General features: G+C 40.7%; 1 protein-coding gene across 1 annotated transcript in view; it reads right to left on the bottom strand.

Moving 5' to 3' along the window:
- The window catches only part of GAB3 (GRB2 associated binding protein 3), a 69,937-nt gene that overhangs the window by 20,615 nt on the left and 26,501 nt on the right, over positions 1-22,821 (bottom strand). Inside the window, 5 exon segments of the mRNA XM_033202082.1 lie at positions 342-397; positions 13,822-14,088; positions 14,091-14,293; positions 14,796-15,012; positions 17,548-17,851. Coding sequence (XP_033057973.1) covers positions 342-397; positions 13,822-14,088; positions 14,091-14,293; positions 14,796-15,012; positions 17,548-17,851 — 1,047 coding nt within the window.

Below are 22,821 nucleotides of genomic sequence, written 5' to 3'. Positions count from 1 at the left end.
TATAACTCTGAACTACCTCAGCAAAGTCAGACAAGCCTCTAGCTCAAGTTCTGCCTCTGGACTTATCGTTTTAGTACAGGTGATAACTCTCCAAGATCTGACACTGGAAGACAGAGGGTTATTAATTTATGCAAATGCTTTAAGTATAAAGTGATGCCTTAAGTAGCTATACCAAGTTGAGCAAGTCCTGTAGTTCCCAAGCAAGTTCAAGTCTTCAGGGGCAGACTGGAAGAGTCCTCAGACACTCAGAGTGTTGAATCTTAAAGATTCAAGGGAATATATATAGATCAGGCTATTTTTGGTAAAATTGATGTGTAAAGGAACCTGAGTGTTGAACTTACCAAATTTAAACTAAGTCGCTTGTCTCGGTGTCTTAAGGATTGGCCTCCTACATCAGCTGCAAGAAATAAGCCAAGGTGGTGAGAAATGCAGAACAATATCAACTGAAACTAGACTCCAGAGAGGAAGAGAAGCATAACACAACAGTTGCTATTAGAGTCTAGCTGGGCAGTCAGAACACATTTCCCCAACAGATGAAAAATCAGACCAGATTTTGAAGAAGTTTCTAGTCGATGGCTTGAGTTCTCTCTGTGAATTAGGAGGAGATATAGCAAGTAATTAACAAATGCTTGTTGCATTTATTACATATAAATCTTCTGAGCTGGAGGTTTGAGGAGAGGAGAGAGGTTTGAAATATTCCTTGTAATGAGCAGGAGAACAGGGTGAACAGAGAAACAATTGCCTTGTGGAGCAGCATTAAGGGGTCAATTGAGGTCTGCGACCAGAAAAGCTCCTCAGATAGAGGCATAGAAAGGACATTTGGATTTATCCAGGATTAGAAACTCATCAGATGGATGCAATAAACAATGTGATATTAAAATTTAGAATAATTGTTGAATTTAAAGAGAAAATGTTCAGAAGGCAACAAGATATCTGGGCCTGGACTCAAATGAGATATAATTTGGGGGAATTTAGCAGCTTAGAGATGGCAGTCAAAACTGTAAGAGTAGATGAAATTATTTAGGTTGCAAGTGTTGAGAAAAGTGCAAAACTCTAGAGAATCCTAAGATTCAAAGAACTAAGAGATAAGTCAGTGAAGTATCTTGAGAAAGAGCAACTATAGATTAATGAGGAAACTTCGGGGGTATGGTGCCATGAAAGCCTCAGGAAGGAAAGAATGGCCAACGGTGTTGAGTGGTGCAGAGGAGTCCAGCAAGTGCTCCCAGCATGTGGAGGCCAGCGCAAAGCAGCCTTCAGCTCTCAAGAGCTTGGAGGTGTGAAAAGTCAGGAGGCCTCTAAGAAATAAACTTAAAATTCGACAACATCTTAAAATGCAAGGACAACTCCCAGCTCAGAATAAATGTGACAGAGACTGATGGAATTAAGCATATATATTATATATACATATATGTGTATATATATGTATACACGCTTACATATGTTTAAAGATGTACAAGTACTGATTAAAAGCCACTCTGAAGTCAGACTGTCTAGTTGTAAATCCCTACACCATCATGTATTAGCTGTGTGGCACTAGACAAGTTACTTACCCTCTCTATGTCTCAGTTTCCTAATTTGTAAAGTGAAGCCAATAATAGAACCTGTTTCACAGGACTTCCGGAAGGACTTAGAACACTGCCTAGAACACAGAAAGTACTTAATAATTCTTAGAAACTATTATGGAATAACGTCTTATTGTGGGACTTGCATGTGTGAGCACAAGCCCTTAACTCCCTTTCCACTACCTGACCCTTTTGAAGTCATCAAAGAACATAAATATAGGGAAAACTCTGAATCAAAGGCATAGGTATAATCCACGTGCCAGATACTTTAAGAGATTTATGACAGATAGAATGCAGATGGGATCAGAGTAAAGGAAGGCACTTTTTCTCTTATATGACAGCATTCATCGCAAGCTTCCCAAAGTGCCCTTGGGCCTTAAGGGAACATGCGCAGACAGTACTCCCCGTGGCCTGGGGTGGTGGTAGCTATGGAGTGAGTCTCCTCTGCCTTATACTGGGAAAAATCTAAAGACTACACAAGAAAACTATTAGAATTAATACACAAATTCAGTAAAGTTGCAGGCCACAAAATCAACATAGAAAAATCAGTAGCATTTCTATATGCCAACAGTGAACAATCTGCAAAAGAAATTTAAAAGTAATCCCATTTACAGTAGCCACACATAAACTTAAATACCTAGGAATTAACCAAAGAAGTGAAAGACCTCTATAATGAAAACTATGAGACACTATTGAAAGAAGTTGAAGAGTACACCAAAAAATAGAAAAATATTCCATGTTCATGTATTGGAAGAATCAACATTATTAAAGTGTCCATACTACCCAAAGCAATCTACAGATTCAATGCAATCCCTACCAAAATACCTATTATAGTCTTCACAGCAATAGAAAAAAATCCTAAAATTTGTATGGAACCATAAAAGACCCAGAATAGCCAAAGCTATCCTAAGCAAAAAGAACAAAACTGGAAGAATCACATTACCTGACTTCAAATTATATTACAGAGCTACAGTAACCAAACAGCATGGTACTGGCATAAAAACAGACACATAGACCAAAGGAACAGAATAGGGAACTCAGAAACAAATCCACACACCTACAGTGCACTCATTTTTGACAAGGTGCCAAGAACATACACTGGGAAAAAGACAGGCACATAAATAAATGGCGCCGAGAAAACTGGATATCCATACACAGAAGAATGAGACTAAGACCCCTATCTCTCACCATGTACAAAAGTCAAATTAAAATGGATTAAACACTTAAATCTAAGACATCAAACTATAAAACTACTACAAGAAAACATTAGGGAAAAAAGGCTAAGACATCAAACTATGAAACTACTACAAGAAAACATCAGGGAAAATCTCTAAGACATTTGCCTGGGTAAAAACTTCTTCAGCAATACAACAAAAGTACAGACAACCAAAGCAAAAATGGACAAATGGGATTACATGAACTTGAAAAACTTCTGCACAACAAAGAATACAATCAACAAAGTGAAGAGACAACCCATAGAATGGGAGAAAATACTTGCAAACTACCCATCTGACAAGGGATTAATAAACAAAATATTTAAGAAGCTCAAACAACTCTATAGGAAAAAAAAATCTAACAATCTGATTAAAAGATGGAACAAAGATTTGAATACACATTTCTCAAAAGAAGACAAACATGTGACAAACAGGCATATGAAAAGGTGCTCAATGTTATTGATCATCAGAGAAATGCAAATCAAAACTGTCTCAAAAGAGACATACATGCAGCCAACAAGCATACAAAAAAGCTCAACATCACTGATCACTAAAGAAATGTAAATCAAAACCACAATAATATGTCATTCCACACCAGTCAGAATGGTTATTATTAAAAAGTCAAAAAATAACAGATGCTGGTGAGGTTGCAGAGAAAAGGGAATGCTTACAAACTGTTTTTGGGAATGTAAAGTAGTTCAACCATTGTGGAAAACAGTGTGGTGATTCCTCAAAGACCGAAAAACAGAAATACCACTCAACCCAGCAGTCCCATCACTGGATATATACTCAAAGGAATATAAATCATTCTAACATAAAGACACATGTACACATATGTTCATTGCAGCACTATTCACAATAGCAAAGACATGGAATCAACCTAAATGCCCATCAATGCAGATTGGATAAAGAAAATGTGGTCCATATACACCATGGAATACTATGCAGCCATAAAAATTAATGAGATCATGTCCTTTGCAGGAACATATACAGAGCTGGAGGCCATTGCCCTTAGCAAACTAACACAATAACAGAAAACCCAGTGCCACGTGTTCTCACTTATAAGTCAGAGCTAAACGATGAGAACACATGGACACACAGAGGGAAGCAATAGACACTGGGGCCTATTGGAGGGCAGAGGATGGTAGCAGGGAAAGGATCAGAAAAATAACTAATGGATACGAGGCTTAATACCTGGGTGATGAAATAGTCAACAAACCCCTATGACACAAGTTTACCTATTTAATAAACCTACACATGTACCCCTGAACTTAAAAGAAAAGTTAAAATAAAAAATATATTTAAAAACTACAATGAGATTATCTTCTCACCCCAGTTAATATGGCTTATATCCAAAAGACAAGCAATAACAAATGCTTGTGAGGATGTGGAGAAAAGGGAACCTTTGTACACTGTTGGTAGGAATGTAAATTAGTGCAACCACTATGGAGAAGTTTGGAGGTTCCTCAGAAAACTAAAAATCGAGCTACCATATGATCCAGCAATCCAATGCTGGGTATATACCCCAAAGAAGGAAATCAGTGTATCAAAGAGATACCTGCACTCCTATGTTTGCTGCAGTACTGTTCACAATAGCTAAGATTTGGAAGCAACCAAAGTGCTCATTGACAGATAAACAGATACAGAAAATGTGGTACATATATACGATGGAGTACTCTTCAGCTGTAAAAAAGAATGAGATCCCGTCATTCAACAACATGCATTGAACTGAAGGTCATTAAGGAGGTTAAGTGAAAGAAGCCAGGTACAGAAAGACAAACATCACATGTCCTCACTTATTTGTGGAATCTAAAAATCAAACTGATTGAACTTACAGGCATAAAGAGTGGAAGAATGGTTGTAAGAGGCTGGGAAAGGTAGTCAGGGTGGGGGGCTGTGGGGGAGGTGGGGATGGTTAATAGATACACAAATTCATTAGAAAGAATAAGACCTAATATTTGATCACACAACAGGGTGACTATAGTCAATAATAACTTAAGTGTACATTTTTTAATAACGAAAAGAGTGTAATTGGATTGTTTGTAACATGAAGAATAAATGCTTGAGGGGATGGATACCCCATTCTCCATGGTGTGCTTATTTCACATTGTATGCCTGTATCAAAACATCTCATGTACCCATATATACACCTACCATGTACCCACAAAAATTAAAAAGAAAAAAGAAACTATAAAAGCAAGAGGAAACCAAACTGAAAAATAGTATAAGGAAATAAATAATAAGATCACATCAGAATTACAGAAAAAGTTGGTTCTTCAAAAAGATAAACAAAATCAATAAACCTAAAGACTAAGTGGTTTAGTCACTTAGTAACTAGAGTAAGAAAAAGCAAAGAATGCTCAGATAAATAAAATTAGAACTGAAAAAGGAGACATTACAATAGATACCAAAGAAATACAAAGGGTTGTTAGAGATTGTTTTGAACAATTATACATTAACAAATTTGAAAACCTAGAGGAAAAGGATAAATTCCTGGACACGTAAAACCTACCAAGATTGAATCAGAAAGAACTAGAAAACCTGAACAAACCAATAATGAGTAATGAGATTGAATCAATAATAAAAAAAGGTGTCCCAACAAAGTAAAGCCCAGAAACTTGATGGCTTTACTGCTGAATTCTACCAAACATTTGAAGAAGAAGTGACACCAATGCTTCTCAAACTATCCCCCAAAAAATGAAGAGGAGGGAATTCTCTCCAACTCATTCTCCAAGGCCAGCATCGCCCTGATACCAAAACCAGACAAAGACACAAGAAAAAAAGAAAACTACAGGCCAACATCTCTGATGAACTTAAATGCAAAATCCTCAACAAAATACCAGGATTAGTACCTAGGTTATGAAATCATCTGTATAACAAACCCTGCGACATGCATTTCCCTATGTAACAAACCTGCACATGTACCCGCAACCTAAAATAAAAGTTTTAAAAATTAAAAAATACTAGCAACCTGAGTCAAACAATACATCATAAAGATAATACAACATGATCAAGTGGGATTAATCTCAGGGATGCAAGAATGAGACACATTACATCAACAGAATCCAGGATAAAAACCATATGATCATCTCAACAGAGACGATAAAAAGCATTTGATAAAATTCAACATCCCTTCACGATTAAAAAAAAACTATTAACAAACTAGGCATATAAGGAACATACCTCAAAATAATAAAGGCCATATATGACAAACCCACAGCCAACATCATAGAGAATGGGGAAATGCCGAAAGCCTCTCCTCTAAGAACTAGAACAAGAAAAGAATGCCCACTTTCACCACTTTTATTCAACATATTACTGGACGTCCTGGCCAGAGCAATCAGGCAAAAGAAAGAAATAAAAGATATCCAAATTGGAAAAGAGGAAGACAAATTCTATTTGCACATGACATAATATTAAATACAGAAAAATTTAAAGATGCTACCAAAAAACTCTTGGAACTGATAAATGAATTCAGTAAGTTTACAGGATACAAAATCAACATACAAAAATCTGTAGCGTTTCTATACATCAACAATGAGCTAGCTGAAGAAGAAAGGAAGAAAGCAATCCCATTTACAATAGCTACAAAAAATTTCCCAGGGATAAATTTAACCAAAGAGGTGAAAGACCTGTACAATGAAAACTAAACTACAAAACACTGATAAAAAGAACTGAAGAGGACACAAACAAATGGAAAGAAGAATTAATATTATTAAAATGCTCATGGATCTGGCCGGACATGGTGGCTGACACCTGCAATCCCGGCACTTTGGGAAGCTGAGGCGGGCGGATCACCTGAGGTCGGGAGTTCGAGACCAGCCTGATCAACATGGGGAAACCCCATCTCTATTATAATACAAAAATTGGGCCGGGCGCGGTGGCTCAAGCCTGTAATTCCAGCACTTTGGGAAGCCGAGACGGGCGGATCACGAGGTCAGGAGATCGAGACCATCCTGGCTAACTCGGTGAAACCCCGTCTCTACTAAAAAATACAAAAAACTAGCCGGGCGTGGTGGCGGGCGCCTGTAGTCCCAGCTACTCGAGAGGCTGAGGCAGGAGAATGGCGTGAGCCTGGGAGGCGGAGCTTGCCGTGAGCTGAGATCCCGCCACTGCACTCCAGCCTGGGGGACAGAGCGAGACTCCGTCTCAAAAAAAAAAAAAAAAAAAATAATAATAATACAAAAATTAGCTGGCGTGGTGGCACATGCCTGTAATCCCAGCTACTTGGGAGGCAGAGGCAGGAGAATCGCTTGAACCTGGGAGGCAGAGGTTGCAGTGAGTCAAGAGCACGCCACTGCACTCCAGCCTGGGCAACAGAGTGAGGATCCATCTCAAAAAAAAAGAAAAAAGAAAAAAGAAAATGCTCATGGATCTGAAGAATTAATATTGTTAAATGACCACGCTACCCAAAGTAATCTACAGATTTAATGCACTCTCTATCAAAATATCAGTATATCAATTACATTCTTCACAGAAATAGAAAAAAACAATCCTAAAATGTATATGGAACCACAAAAAACCTTGAACATCCAAAGCAGTACTGAGCAAAAAGAACAAATCTGGGCTGAACATAGTGGCTCATGCCTGTAATCCCAGTACTCTGGGAAGCTGAGATGGGAGGATTGCTTGAGGCCAGGAGTTCGAGACCAGTCTGGGCAACATAACAAGACCCTGTCTCTACAAAAAAAAATTTTTTTTTCAAATTAGCCAAGTTTGGTGGCGTTAGCCTGTAGTCCCAGCAGCTTGGGGGACTGAGGTGGGAGGATCATTTAAGCCCAGAAGTTTGAGGCTGTAGTGAGCTATGATCACACCACTGCACTGAGCTTGGGTGACAGAATGAGACTTCGTTTCTAAAAAAAAAATTTAGAAAGAACAAAGCTGGAGGCATCAAACTACCTCAATTCAAAATATACAAAATTACAATAGCCCAAACAGCATGATATTGGTATGAAAACAGACACATAGACCAATGGTACAGAATAGAGAACCCAGAAATAAATCCACATTTTATGACGTCAACATAACATTTTTACCAAAACCAAATATGTCATGAGAAAAGAAAGTTACAGGATGATCTCCCTCATGAACATAGATTTTTTTTTGAAGTTCTAAACAAAATATGAGCAAAACAAATCTAGTAATTTATAAAAAGGAAAGGTATCATGATAAAGTTGGGTTTGCCAAGGTTAGTTTAGCACTAAAAAAAATTATCCAGTGAATTTCTTGACATTAACATGATAAAAATAATATGATTATAAGTGTCTCAACCACAAAAAATGATAATTATATTAGGTAATGTTTGTTAATTAGCTTGATTTTAATCATTCCATGATACGGATGTATATCAAAACATCATATTGTACCCCATAAATGTATACAATTATTGTCAATTAAAAATAAAAGAAATACATCTATGCATGACTTTAGAAAATAACAGTTAGCAAAGTAGAAAATATGTGAATGACTTTAACCTAATGAATGATATCTACAAACATCCACAGCAAACACATTGTAATGGTGAAATATTAGAAGCTTTCTATCTGAGATCAGGAATGATACAAGGATCCGTATTGTCACCATGACTATTCAGTAATGTCCTGGACTTCTTATCCCATGCAGTGACATAAGAAAAAGTAATGAAAAATATAAAGTTGTTAAAGAAAAAACAAAGCTATTATTATTTTCAGGCAATATAATTATATGCAAGAAAAGACAAAATAATCCATAGTTTTAAAAAGCTGGATATAAAATCAAAATCCAAAATGCTTTAACAAGAGCGCAAAGAAAGGAGAGTCTCTTTAATAATGGTGTTGGGAAAATTGGATATCCACATGCAAAAGAATGAAGTTGGGCCCTTTTCTTAGACCATATACAAAAAATTAACTTGAAATGGATTATAGACTTCAATGTAAAATCTAAAACCATTTAGCCCCTAGAAGAAAATACAGGAGAAAAGCTCATTGACATTGGTATTGACAATGATACTTTGGATATGATTCCAAATGCACAGGCAAAAATAGCAAAAATAAACAAGTGGAGCTACATCAAACTAACAAGTGTCTGCTCAGCAAAGGAAACAATCAACAAAATGAAAAGGCAACCTAGAGAATGAGAGAAAATATTTGCAAATCATATATAAGGGGTAAAAAGTAAAAATATATAAGGAACTCACATAATTGAGTAGCAAAAAAACTAAATAACCTAATTTTAAAATGGGCAAAGATCTGAATAGACATTTCTCAAAAGAAGACATACAAATGGCCAACAGGTATATGAAAAAATGCTCAACATCACTAACCATCAGGGAAATGCAAATCAGAACCACACAAAGTATCGGCCCAACCAAATACAAGTGTTGGAGAGGGTGTAGAGAAGAGAACCCTTGTACGCTGTTGGTGGGAATGTAAACTGGGATCGCCATTATGGAAAACAGTATGGAGGTTCCTCAGAAAACTAAAATATAACTACCTTATGATCCAGCAATCTCTCTTCTGGATACATATCCAAAAGAAATGAAATCAGTATGTCAAAGAGATATTTGCCCTCCTGTGTTTATTACAGCACTATTCACAATAGCCACAACATGTGATATGGTTTGGCCCTGTGTCCCCCAAAAATCTCATGTTGAATTGTAATCCCCAATGTTGGAAGGAGGGCCTGGTGGGAGGTGATTGGATCATGGGGGTGGTTTCTAATGGTTTAGCACCATCCCCCTAGTGCTGTCTTGTGATAGAGCTCTCACAAGATCTGGTTGTTTAAAAGTGTGTAGCACCTCCTCCTTCACTCTCTTCCTCCTGCTCCAGCCATGTAAGACATGCTTCCTTCCTCTTCATCTTCCTCCATGATTGTAAGTTTCCTGAGGCCTCCCTAGCCATGCTTCCTGTACAGCCTGTGGAACTGTGAGTCAATTAAATCTCTTTTCTTTATAAATTACCCAAATTATCCAGTCTCAGGCAGTTCTTTTTTTTTTTTTTTGGAGACGAAGTCTTGCTCTGTCACCCAGACTGTAGTGCAGTGGTGCGATCTCAGCTCACTGCAAACTCTGCTCCCAGGTTCAAGCAATTCTACACCTCAGCCTCCTGAGTAGCTAGAACCACAGGCGCCTGCCACCACACACAGGTAATTTTTGTATTTTTAGTAGATATGGGGTTCCACCATATTGGCCAGGCTGGTCTTGAACTTCTGACCTTGTGATCCGCCAACTTTGGCCTCCCAAATTGCTGGGATTACAGGTATGAGCCACCGCATCCAGCCTCAGATAGTTATTTACAACAGTATGAGAATGGACTAATACAACATGTAGTCAATTTGTGTCTGTCACTGGATGAATGGATAAAGGATATAATGGATATAAAAAATGTGGTATATATTCAGAATGGAATACTACTTACTCAGCCTTAAAAGGAATGATATCCTGTCATTTGTGACAACAGGGTAAACCAGGATGAGATTATGTTCAGTGAAATGAGCTGGGCACAGAAAAAAAAAATACTGCATGATTTCACTTATATCTGGAATCTAAAAAAGTCGAACTCATGGCAATAGTAAAATGGTGGTTGTCAGGGACTGGGGAATGCAGGTAAATGAGAATATGTTGGTCTAAAGGTACAAACTTTCAGTGAAGTGAGCAAGTCTGGGGGATCCAATGTACAGCATGGGTGGCCATGGATGTATTATTAGTTTGATTGTAATAATCAGTACATAATGCACGTGCATATCAAATCATCATGTTCTGATACATATGCATTCGCAGCTTGAATATACGAAATCTTTGTCAATCAAATATTTTAAAATACAAAAATAAAACCTATATAAATGGAAGCATATTTCCTATTCATGGATTGGAAAATTCAACATTGTAAAGATGTAAAATCTTCACAAACTGATCTAAATATGATGCAATCCTCCTCAAATCCCCAATATATTATATACGTGTGTCTAGAACCTGACCAGTTGACTATAAAATTGACCCTAGAATAGCCATTATATTCTTAAAGGCAGGAGGACTTGTCCTATTGGATATTAAGATAGAATGGTATAGTAATTAAGAGAGTGTGGTATTGGTGCAAGCTGGACAAGTGGGCTCCAAGGGATAGAAAGGAGACTCAGACCCTCACATACATGGGCACTTCATCTATGGCAGAGGGGGCGCTGGAGGGCCATGGGGGCAGGACAGCCTTGCAGGGTCATTGGATGGAGATCCAGATGGACAAAAATGAACCGTGACTTACTCTGCCACCATGCACCAACACAGATTCCAGGCAAATCTCGGTGGGAAAGGTGGAACAATAAACTTTATGCATTCCCTCTGCTTTATCAGAGCCATTTTGCTTCTAGGCATCACTGTTGTCTTGGTCTTTGTTTCATGGTCAAAACCTCTATTTTACTTAGTTTTAACCTTTGTTTGCCTTCATGTAAAATAACACAACCTAATTGTTTTATGTTTGTGTTGAAATTTCAAATTATTTCAAGTTTTTGTTCTTCAATTTAAGACTTTTGATTCATTTTCATATGTTATTATTCTACTGGTTTTATTCATTTCACTTCCTAAAATGTGCTTAACCACTTTCATTTTTCCCTTTTTGTCAACTGTTCACACATGTTAGCACATCCAGATCATTTGTGTAATCAGTATATACCTACTTCATAAGGACAGTCAAAAGGAAGAAACATATGTAATGGTAACATCATTAGGGACATTAGGGAAGGCTTTTGCCAGTAACTTAAATCCTCAGTCAGGCCGGGCGCGGTGGCTCAAGCCTGTAATCCCAGCACTTTGGGAGGCCGAGACGGGCGGATCACGAGGTCAGGAGATCGAGACCATCCTGGCTAATACGGTGAAACCCCGTCTCTACTAAAAATACAAAAACTAGCCGGGCGAGGTGGCGGGCGCCTGTAGTCCCAGCTACTTGGGAGGATGAGGCAGGAGAATGGCGGAAACCCAGGAGGCGGAGCTTGCAGTGAGCTGAGATCTGGCCACTGCACTCCAGTCCGGGCGACAGAGCGAGACTCCGCCTCAAAAAAAAAAAAAAAAAAAAAAAAAAAAAAAAAAAATCCTCAGTCAGAATGAGGGATTCATACAATTTGAAAATAAATTTGCACTCCTTCCACTTTCCATAATTCCTTGAAAACATGGCCTAAACAAGTAGTGATGTGTGGGTGATTATATTTCAATGGAGAGAGAAAGAAAGAGAAGAAGAAAGGAGAAAGACACAGAGATAATTAGTTTCTGTGTCTGTGTATCTGAGAGATACAGACTGATGTAAGAAAGAAGAGCAAAATGTTAAGGTTGGTTGGCTCACGGCAGAAAGATGAGGTGGCCCAGCAAAGCAGTAAAGAAGAGGTCACTGAAAAACTCTAGGGAGACCCCCTGAAACTATTGCTACAGAATAAAAGATGAAATGCTCCTGATTATTGTAAATACAAAATTGCATGCAGGATTGTGTAAAGACAATGCAAGGTTGGGCTGCCAGAATGAGCCAACAGCGTATGATGTGCTTCCCCTGCAGAGAGCCTATGAATGGACATGCAGTCAGGGAGGTTTCACATCACCAAGATTCCTATCCCAGAAAAGCAGATGTTCATAGCTCTGGGAATGGAATGTGACCTTGTGGAGAGCCTATAAACGGATGCATGGGGGGGGTGCCTGTCCACATGGATAAGATAGGGCTATAAACGTCCTCAGCTTGCTGCAGCTCTTCTAGGCCTCTTTAGGGTTAAGGCATGCCCCATTCTGAGAAATTCTGGTCTAACCAATTGTCTAACTTCACGTCCTGTTTCTATGAATTGTTTGTAACCAGCTTTTGCTGCAACTGCTACTGCTGATTAATATCTTGCTAATCATAGGTTATGGAAAGATGGTGTGCCTGCTTTAAGGCTCTGTTAGAAATTCTGGATGCACACACTATACTGTAAATTCTTATCTCTGTATACTGTACTTCTGCATACAGATGTTATGTTAAAGAACTACTTAATCCCCATGTGACTATCTCACCTCATAATCAAATGACCCTAAAGCCCTCACTAACCTACCCCTGCCCTCACTAAACTTAATAATAAATGCTGGCATATCCAGTGCATTGTTGGCACTACGGGACCAGAAGGTGGTGACCCCCCTGGACCTAGCTTTCACTATCTTGTGTGTGTTTGTTATTTCTCGACCTGCCAATCCACCTGGGAACAAAGAGAGAGTCCCATTGCATTGTAGGCTGCTGGCCAGATCCCGCAATAAAAAAAACACACTGAATGGGCTTAAGTTGGCTTTCACCAAACTGCTTCTGAAGGCCAGAGAGGCCCAGGTGGAAAGAAACAGGTGGAGGAAGATGGAACTGCAAGCAGAATTGCAAGATAATCTCGTGAGGATAAATGGCCTTATAGAAAAGGGCAAAAGAGGGCTGTAAGAGGGCCCTTTGTACAGCCAGTTAGAATTTGGAAAGAACAAGTCTAGTGGGATGATGAATGAGGCTGATGAGATTGCTGAAAAATAGAAGGCAGTGATGATCTGTGGTCTCAGGGCTCTCTATGTATGTGAGAGACAGGCAAAGAAGGGAATGGGACTGAGTTGAGACAAAAGACATCAACTTTTGTACCAAGTGGGTCCCTGAGTGACTCCAAAAAACACTAGGATCTCAGATTCAGGTGGAAAGCTTACCACATGGGCAAGGACTTGCATGGGCAAGCCCATCACAAGGGACCAGTGTTCCAACCTATTGCAGCATCTATGGGGACCTAAATGTCTCTCCTGGTGGCCAGGCTCAAAGGAGGGGTGGGGGGATCTGGGAACAGAAGAGTGCTGCTTTTAGGTTATATGCTTCCACCAAGGATCCAGCCCCATTAGAAGATCAGGCCAGCTTGAGCAAGGGACAAGCACATATGTACACAAGTACACATTACTGATGTGGCTTTTTACCAAGCTGTACACATCAAGGTAATTCTAATCTAGCCCCATTGGTTGGGTCCATTGGCATGACCTCACATGGACACAAAGAGTGAGGAGGAGCCAGGGTTTTCTTGGCGCCTGAATCTTAGGACCCAACACTTACCTTTCCAGGTTCTCATGTTGTCTAAACCAGAGAGAGAGATTCTTCTTGGAACCAGAGTGCATTCTGGCTTCTTGCTGCCACTGTGTGTACTCCACTCCTCTTGGTGCCGTTCAGACAGATGGCTTGGCTTAGGAGGGCGAGGAGGTGGAGTGTTGGACATAATGTCTAGTTCTTTTGCTCCACAGGGTAAGGAACCTTGATTTTTATCTACCTGAATGGTGGAACTTAAGGAACTTTCCAGCAATGGTGAAGAAGACAAGTGGTCCTGGGTGGCCCATTGATTTCTCTACTCCAGATCAGGGCAGGCTGAGGCCTCGAGGATGGCACCTCCTGAGCTCCATTGCCATGGCATGAGGGGTGGACCAAATGACTGGACGGGAGCGGCTGCAGGCAGTCAACAAAAACGTCATCAAATGAAGCCTGTTCCAATGAACGGTCTGAGTTTGACCAGCTATCACATCTGGTGGGTAGACTGGGGAAGAAAAGCATGTAAGTTGGACTAAAATGCAGCCATCCACCTACCACAAAACCAACACTGGCCTCATTCCCATCCCCCCAGTACCACCTTGCTTGCTACTTGCACAGCCACATTCCCTCTACAACACTCAGTTACACCAACCCCTTGGTGTGGCAAAAGAAAAATGGTTTGTTGATTTTTTCATCCTCTAAGTATCAGATACACATGAAAATGCAAGGCTAGAAATGAAACCACAATGCTGAAATGCATGACTCATTCTGTTTAGTATGCTACATGCTTCATCTTTCACAGTGGTTCATAGCAATCTGTTCCTTCCCATTGGCAGGAAGAGAGATGAGAGCAGACACACCCACTAGAAAATGCTACCACTGAATGGACTAATTTGGTGAAGCACACTGAACACATCTCAGCTACAGACTCTGCAAGAGGAGGCAGTGTGACTCTAGAGAGCATGCTAGCAGGCCCAGCTCAGACAGAGTCCTGGATATAAACATACCTGGTATGGTGCAGTCTTCCAGTCTCGCAGTTGGACAAAACCAGATAATCTGGAAGGAAGAGAAGCTCTGACTCACTTCTTGTTTCCTCAGTGGCTACAGCATTAGTGTTTGGGTCATCTCTTGGCAAGGAGGAGCTGGCAGCATGGGCGGTATGAAGGGAGCTGGCAGAGGATGGCTGCAGGGAGGAGGGCGTGTAAGAGAGGCTCTCCATAGAATCTGCTGGAGAAATCATTTCCCAGGTTAATGTTTAAGAATGGCTATAACATGCACTCAACATTTCTCAAACAGCATCAAAGAAGCCAAACAGAAGATGCAAATCACAGCTGGTGTTTGTACTGATGGAGGAGACCATTTCCCCAAGCTATAAACAATGTCTGGGAAAGAAGGCCAATGTTTCAAGAGCAAAGTGTTGAATCAATTAAGAGTAAAAAACCCAGCATTCTTGGCCTAAAACTCCGCAGTTAGTCTACACACAGCTTCTTTATGGCCCTCAGCAGCAGCCCTGCATCATTGTTTTTTCACTCAACAAACATACATACATATATATGTATGCATAACAAGTCCATGCATATAATTATATATGTACTTGTGCATATACGTATGTATATCTATACATGTTTCTATAGGTATATGTCTATATAGAATACCTATCACATCTACCATGTGCCCAGAATGCCACTAACCTCACCATACAGACAAGACAAAGATCCTGCCCTCATTGAAGTTTAGATTCTAGCAGAGAAGATAGACAAATAACACATAAATAAAGAATCCTGTTCATCACTGTTATAAGTAAAGGGAAGGAAAGAAACACTGTGCTGTGGTGGCTGGAAAAGCACATTCCTTTTTCTCAAGCAGCATAACATCCTCCCCATCACCTGAAAACATGGCCCTTAAGATGAATTTGAATCAGGAACCAATGAGAACTCCAGATCAGAAACAGCTAATGAAAAGCCTGCTTTTATTTCCCCTTTGAACCAAGTTAATAGTCCAGGATTCCTGAGTCAGGATGACCCAGAACTGCCTGGGTTCAAGTCCAGGCTCTACTCCATAGCCATGACTACATGGCCTGCCTTCTCCAAGTTTCCTTTTCTATAAAGTGGAGATAATAATCACACATAGGCCATAGAACTGCTGTGGGGACGAGACGAGTTACTATACAAAAGCATTTCAACAGAGCTCCTGGCGAGGGTACACACACAATGTGTTGACTACTATATGGTTGCTGGAGACAGAACCAAACACTCTGTGAAAAGTCACAAGGAAGCCCTTTGGGTGTAATTCTCAGATGAAGAGGACCCTGCTCTTACGTGGTTCTAAAAACTGAGGGGGGCTACAGAGAATGGAAAGGACCACAGGTGAGTTTTCTGGCTTCCTCCAACTTCACGCCAGGGCAGGCTCTCCAGTACCTTACTCATTCCTATTGCTCTTGGGTTATTGGGAAACGTATTATGTACATATGTTTTAGGATAACACCTGGATAAGGAAAGAAACAGAGGAGACATATAACACAGTATATGACGATATACCTATTTAGGGCAGAAGGTGTGCAATAGGGTGGTAAAGAGCCAGCAGCAAGGCTGGAGAAGTTGGTCAGGGAGGCTCTGCTTGATTTGCATAATGTCAGACTCTAGCCAGAACCTACTTAATGCGACTTTCCAATTAGGTTTTGTCCATTGTACCAAGGATAAAGAACTTGCCATCACTTCATTTCCTTTTATTTGAGTGTTCTCAATGCTCAGCAATATTACTGAATAGCCTCACTTAATACGCTTCCCTGGTTCACGAAATGAAAAGGAATGTGTTCTCTTGTGCCTGTCCTGGAGGGAGATACAACTCTGACTCTCCATTGCCACCTAGTGTTAGAGTATGGATATTTCAGTGGCAGATGGCGGAAACCATACAGTAACCCTTAAAATGTTGAAGCAAGTATAGATCACAGGATTTAGGGGTCAAGTTTTGTCTACTAGACTAAGAGGCTAAAAGAAATCAGATTCAAAATCTCATATTTTGAGGAAAAGGGCATGTTGCAATAATGTCAGGGGCTCAACAACAAAATCCATGAAGGGAAGTGAATTGTAACCCTAGGTACAATATACCTGGTAAATTACATAGGAAGAGTTGTGTGTGTGTGTGTGTGTGTGTGTGTGTGCGTGTGTGCGTGTGGCAGAGAGAGAGAGAGTCTGGGGTACTCTTCATGGGTCAATTGCTCCCACTGTCCAGAAATGGCCCAGAGCAAACTTACAACTAATTTCCTCTGCAGAGAACTTGAGACATTTGGAGGTATCAGGAAATCTTTCTTGCCTAAGGTAAGTAGCCAAGTTCTCTCTTTCTACCATTTAGTGATGAACAACCCAATAGGCACCAGAAATACTGGAGTTCCACAATGTTTTGAAGTGTGGCAATATTTGATATTTCTAGAAAGTCATGAGTGTCAGCATCATGGGAAGACATCCTCATCCACATTTGACTTTCACTGTGGTTGAATGAGAGCAAAGACATGAAGGGGTTTTAAAGCCATTAAAGTAACCTGCAATGCTCAGTGTGTGTATGGATTCTGCCTTCCCACATTTGGACTGAGTAAAAGAGGGCTATTTCCAGTACCATATTTGGTAGGAACAGTTCTGATATAAATTAGCCTGCCAAAACACCCTCGAGGAGGCAGGCTTGGCATCTTGAACTGTTTTTCTGCAGTAGCCCTCCAGTCCTGGGATACCCCTTAGCACATGGGAGCCCCAACTCCGCTCTTACCTGCGCCATCCTCCAGGTGGCCAAGGTTGCAGACCTGACTGATGCTGTGCACCCACACCTGCATTTCTTGCTCAGTTTTGGCCACCAGGTAGAATGTACGGGAAGTAGTCTTGACAATGAACACGAAATTATTCTGAAATTCCTTCCGAACAAAGCCGGGGCCCACATGCTTCCACACTGCACACTCGCTGAGGTCTATCACCCGGATAGGCTTGCTGGAGTGCTTGTTCCTGTAGTACTCCAAGACATCGGGGTTGCCGCTCATGCGGCCTCGCCGGAGGACAAACCAGCGCTTGCGCCAGGCCTGCAGAAAGGCAATTCAATAAGGAGTTACTGGACCAATTTCTCTTGCTTCTCAGGCTATGCCAAGAACCCATGTCATGACAAGGACAGCAGGAAGGAAGCAAATCAGCCATTCTAATGATGAAACGCTTTGTATTACAGGACTAGTGCCCATCTTCAAGTCTACTTTATTGGATGATTTTAAGGACAGGTAAGGATATGAGAGTCTAGTAATGGGATTCACACCTACAGTTTGAAGGACCAGAATTATACAATCATTGAAATTGATGCAGCAAAGGAATGTAGTACAAATGTAACATATACTTAAGCTTTCAAAGAATCTTAGCAATAAAGAACTAGAAGGAAGCTTTCTTACTATTATCTATCTATCTCAGTTCAAGAGCCAATATCATACATTAAAATCAGATGCAAATCACAAGTGCTCACCACTGCACCAGTATCTTCTAACATTGTTATTTAAGTTCTACACAACTGGCCAAGAAGGAAAATCATACACATTGGAGAGGAGGAGAGAGGATTGCCAGTGTCTAAAGGTGACAAATTGTCTTCCATAAAACTCCCAATGATGATTAAAACACTAATAGAATTCTCAGAGAATTAACTAGCCTGCCTAGTTACAATTCCTATGTAAGAGACCCTAAGTGCTTTACTATAATCCATTTAATCCCTAAAACTATACTATGGGAGGGGTAACTATTACTATCTCCATCTTATGTCTGATAAAACTGAGATTCAGAGAGATTAAGTAATGTGCCCAAGGTCATATAGCTAAACAGCTGTAGGAATGAATTTGAACTCAGGTTGGGATGGGAGGATCAGTAATGGATTTGAAGTCAAAAAAAAAAAAACTAGAGGAAGTGTATTCAGCTCTTCAGAAACATCTGACTGTAAAGGGGGAAGCTCTGGGGCCAAGGGATTTTTTAAAGATGGGAGACTCTTAAGCATTCACCCCCTAAGTCACAGTGTTTCTCAACAAGGGATGGTCTAATTCCTCTCTGGAGCATCTGAAAATATGTGGGTTTTGCTTGTTATAAAGGCTGGAGATGGGGTGGGGGGTGAGGCATGGCAGGATTGGCCTCAAGCTATCAGTGCCTCTGTTTTGAAACACTGTAAAAACTAAAAGGAACTTTCGTTAATGGAATAGGAATCTTGGAAAGAGCCAAGCCTGGAGGTCAGATGAACAGGTAAAGCTCAGTCCATGCTCAGAAAAGAAAAGAGAATGATATTCCACAGAAGCCAGTGCCAAGATATGACAGGTCTCTTTTGTGCCACTGAGAACTACTGAGGATGACCTAGGGCTCCTTGGCTCCCCACTCACCATTGACCTAGAATGTTTGATGTATACAGTACCATCTTGGCTCAGTACAAAGAAAGGGTGCAGATCTCTGGCCTGGGGAAAGAGGTATTTACAATTGACCAAAGCCCTAAGGAGTGCCCTGGATCTGTAAACTTCCCTGCCCTCTCATGGAGCCAGGGGGAAGGAAATGTTTGAGTTCCTTGTCTTCTTACATTTAGGTGCCCTTTGTTCATCAAAGGGCCAGACAGGCCAGCCTGCATGGATAGCATATGCTTACTTTCTGCGGTAGGGAACTATGGCATGAACCCCAGTTGGGAATTGAGCACAGAGAAGGATGACGGGCTGACCGCAGGGCTCTCTTCCATTGGAGACACTCAGTGTTGCATAGGAGAGATTTATAGCTCTGTGGTTTTCTCTCCCGTGCGGTAGCATGTGTGACAGCAGGAAGTGTGGGGTTCTGCCAGGAGGTACAGCGACCCCTGGGACAGGAAGTCTTTTGTATCTCTAGCTTCATTTGTGTGTGATACTTTTTAAGCCCACCAGCTTTGACCAAGAGGCCAGGAAAAAGGAAAAGACACTATTTGGAGTATTCTCAGCTCCCTCCCTGCTCAGAGAACATGAATCTGAGATGTCAGAGAATCCAAAGAAGCACTGACCTCCAATTATGCCTTAGAATAAAAAGCCCTTCCAGGACTGTGGCAAGGGGCAGCAAGCAGAAGGAAGGCAGTCACTCTGTGTCAGGTTGGGGCAGGTGAACCCTGGTTTGCTCTTGCCCTTACAGACAGTATACGGCTTTGAGAAGAGGTCTGGCCATGAGTCAAACAAGGAGACAAACTCAGGAGACAAACAACGTGGTGTGATTAAGTCCACGTTTTTAAGACAGGAAAAATAACAGCATGTTTGTATGCTCGTGGGGGTCACCCAAGAGGGAGAGAAAAATTGATTCAATGATGAATTCCTGTTGCAAAAACATGGCATTGGATGGGAGTAGAGCCACTAAACATAAGAGAAGTAGCTCGAGTCTTGCTGTGGGGTTTGAAAGTGGGAAACTTGGGCTTCTGGCATCAACTGAGGCAAACAGGAACATAAAGCCCAGGTCAGGGAAGGGGCTCAGGGGATAAGAGAATGGCATGTGTGCCTGCTGAGGAGGGAGCATGGGGTGCTCCAAACTTTCCAAAAGCCACTTTGGTGGGGGAAATGTAAAGAGGAACTTTGTTGCACTTCCCAAAAATGATTCTAAAAGAGGAAGTCAAACTGAGCACAGAAACAAGTTTCACATTAACTGCTCTTAGTGTTATGGAGACAGTAGATTTCTTATCTTTTAATAACAATATTGGAAGTAACACCAAGAGTTTATTTATTGAGTGTCTACTCTGCACTATGCATCCTGCTAGACAATGAAGATAGAAAAGGGGATTAGAGCTGGTCTCTAAAAGGACCTCAGTCTCTAGCTGGGATAGGGAGAAGGGTAGAATTATGATATGGGTAGATTTCAACTCAGGATAGTGAGCGGTCTAGCAGAAGAGTGAACCAGGAGTGGTGGGAGTGCAATGGAAAGAGTGACATGAAGAAGTTTGGGCTTTATTCATTCATTCAACAATTACCTATTGATAGCCTACTAATATGCTGGACACTGTGCAGACACTGGGGAAGATGAAGTGAGCAAGTCACAGGCCCTGCCACTCACAGTCTCATGGGCAACAAGGGAGTGAGCAGATGGATAAACAGACAATTGCAATCAGTGAGATAAGTGCTACGATAAGGCAAAACAAGATGCTATGGGAACAAACAAAAGAGACATCTCTCTCAGATCAGTTGTCTGGGGAGGCTTCCGGGAAGAAGTGGTGACTAAGCTGAGGCTAAAGTGGGGCAGGAGGAAGCAGCATGCACAAAGGCATTAAGGTGGAAAGGCTGAAAACTTTGCATAAGTAGTTCAGCAGGGCTGGAAGGCAGGCATGAAGGTGGGAAGGAAAAAGAACAGTCACACAGTAACTTAAATAGGATGTAGCATAGTCTTGATGCTAAATCATGCAAAATTGCCAGTGTGTCATCCCTTAGGTTTTTAAATCTCTACATAAGAGTTGTGATTATGCAAAAACAGAAATGGGTGTTCTTGGAGCTCTTTGCTAAGTAGGTAAAACCAGAGGCCACATATAGTTCTGTTCCACCAGGCTTACAGGCTTCTGGAAAATGGAAGACATGTGACAAAGCCCCTGAAAGCAGTCAGTCTGCCAGCACCAAAGTGAAGCTTTTTACAATGAAACAAAGCCACAAGGAATGGCGAGAGCCATCTCAAAAGGACTTAGGGGCTAACCTGAAGAGGTTACCACTGGCCATATATGAAAGAATTTTTGCTTTCATAAATATGGTCATATGCTGCATGACATTATAGTAACAATGAACCACATATACAATGGTGGTCCTGTAAGATTTTTTTCAATCCTCCGAGACATCTGAATCCCATAAAATTTAATACCATATTTTTATTGTACCTTTTCTATGTTTAGATACACAAATACCTACCATTGTGTTACAATTGCCTATGGTATTCAATGCAGTACCAGGCTGTACAGGTTTGTAGCCCAGAAGCAATAGGCTATACCATATAGCCTAGGTGTGTAGTAAGCTACGTTTGTGTAAGTATACCCTGTGATATTTGCAAAGTGACTAAATCACCTAATGACACATTTCTCAGAACATATCCCCATCATTGAATGATGCATGATTGTATAATCACTATAGTGGCTTGCAATCCACCAAATATACTTAAATCCATGAGTTTATTGTGATATTAGAAAAAGAATTTGTCATCTTCAGAGGATGTAAGGGAACTACTTCATTTCCTTGAAAACTAGTTAAGTAAAGGGAAGAATCAAGCATTATCCAACCTTTGCTATGTGAGCTGTCCCACTTGGGTAGATGAAGGGAATGTTTCTTTATGAATGTATTCTGATTAGTAATGGAAAAAAAAATGACAGAATTAGAATATCCCCACTTTGCTATCCCCAATGAATTAATAGGTATAGCTATTAAGCATCAACAGCTGCTAACTTGGGAAGAGAAACAATCAGACATTTTGTGCCTTTGATAGCCTGATATGAGGGTGCAATCAGCAAAGAAAAGCACAGGAAAGGAAGCAATCAATAAAATGAAAAGGCAACCTATATACTAGGAAAAATATTTGCAAACTACATTAAAGGATTAATATTCAAAATTTATAAAGAACTCTTACAACTCAATTGCAGAAAAAGAATTTAAAAATGGGTGAAGGATCTGAACAACATTTCTCCAAAGAAGACAGAAAAGCCAGGCGCAGTGGCTCAAGCCTGTAATCCCAGCACTTTGGGAGGCCGAGACGGGTGGATCACGAGGTCAGGAGATCGAGACCATCCTGGCTAACACCATGAAACCCCGTCTCTACTAAAAAATACAAAAAACTAGCCGGGCGTGGTGGTGGGCGCCTGTAGTCCCAGCTACTTGGGAGGCTGAGGCAGGAGAATGGCATAAACCCGGGAGGCAGAGCTTGCAGTGAGCTGAGATCCGGCCACTGCACTCCAGCCTGGGCGATAGAGTGAGACTCCGTCTCAAAAAAAAAAAAAAAAAAAAGTCAGAAAAATGTCTAGCAGGTATCTTAGTCCATTTTCTTTTGCCATAACAGAATATCTGAGATTGGA

Source organism: Trachypithecus francoisi, unplaced genomic scaffold (assembly GCF_009764315.1).
Source record: "Trachypithecus francoisi isolate TF-2019V2 unplaced genomic scaffold, Tfra_2.0 Lachesis_group6, whole genome shotgun sequence".
In the NCBI taxonomy this organism is placed as follows: domain Eukaryota; kingdom Metazoa; phylum Chordata; class Mammalia; order Primates; family Cercopithecidae; genus Trachypithecus; species Trachypithecus francoisi.
Note: the sequence above shows the minus strand (reverse complement) of the source record. Positions and strands in the feature narration are given on the sequence as shown.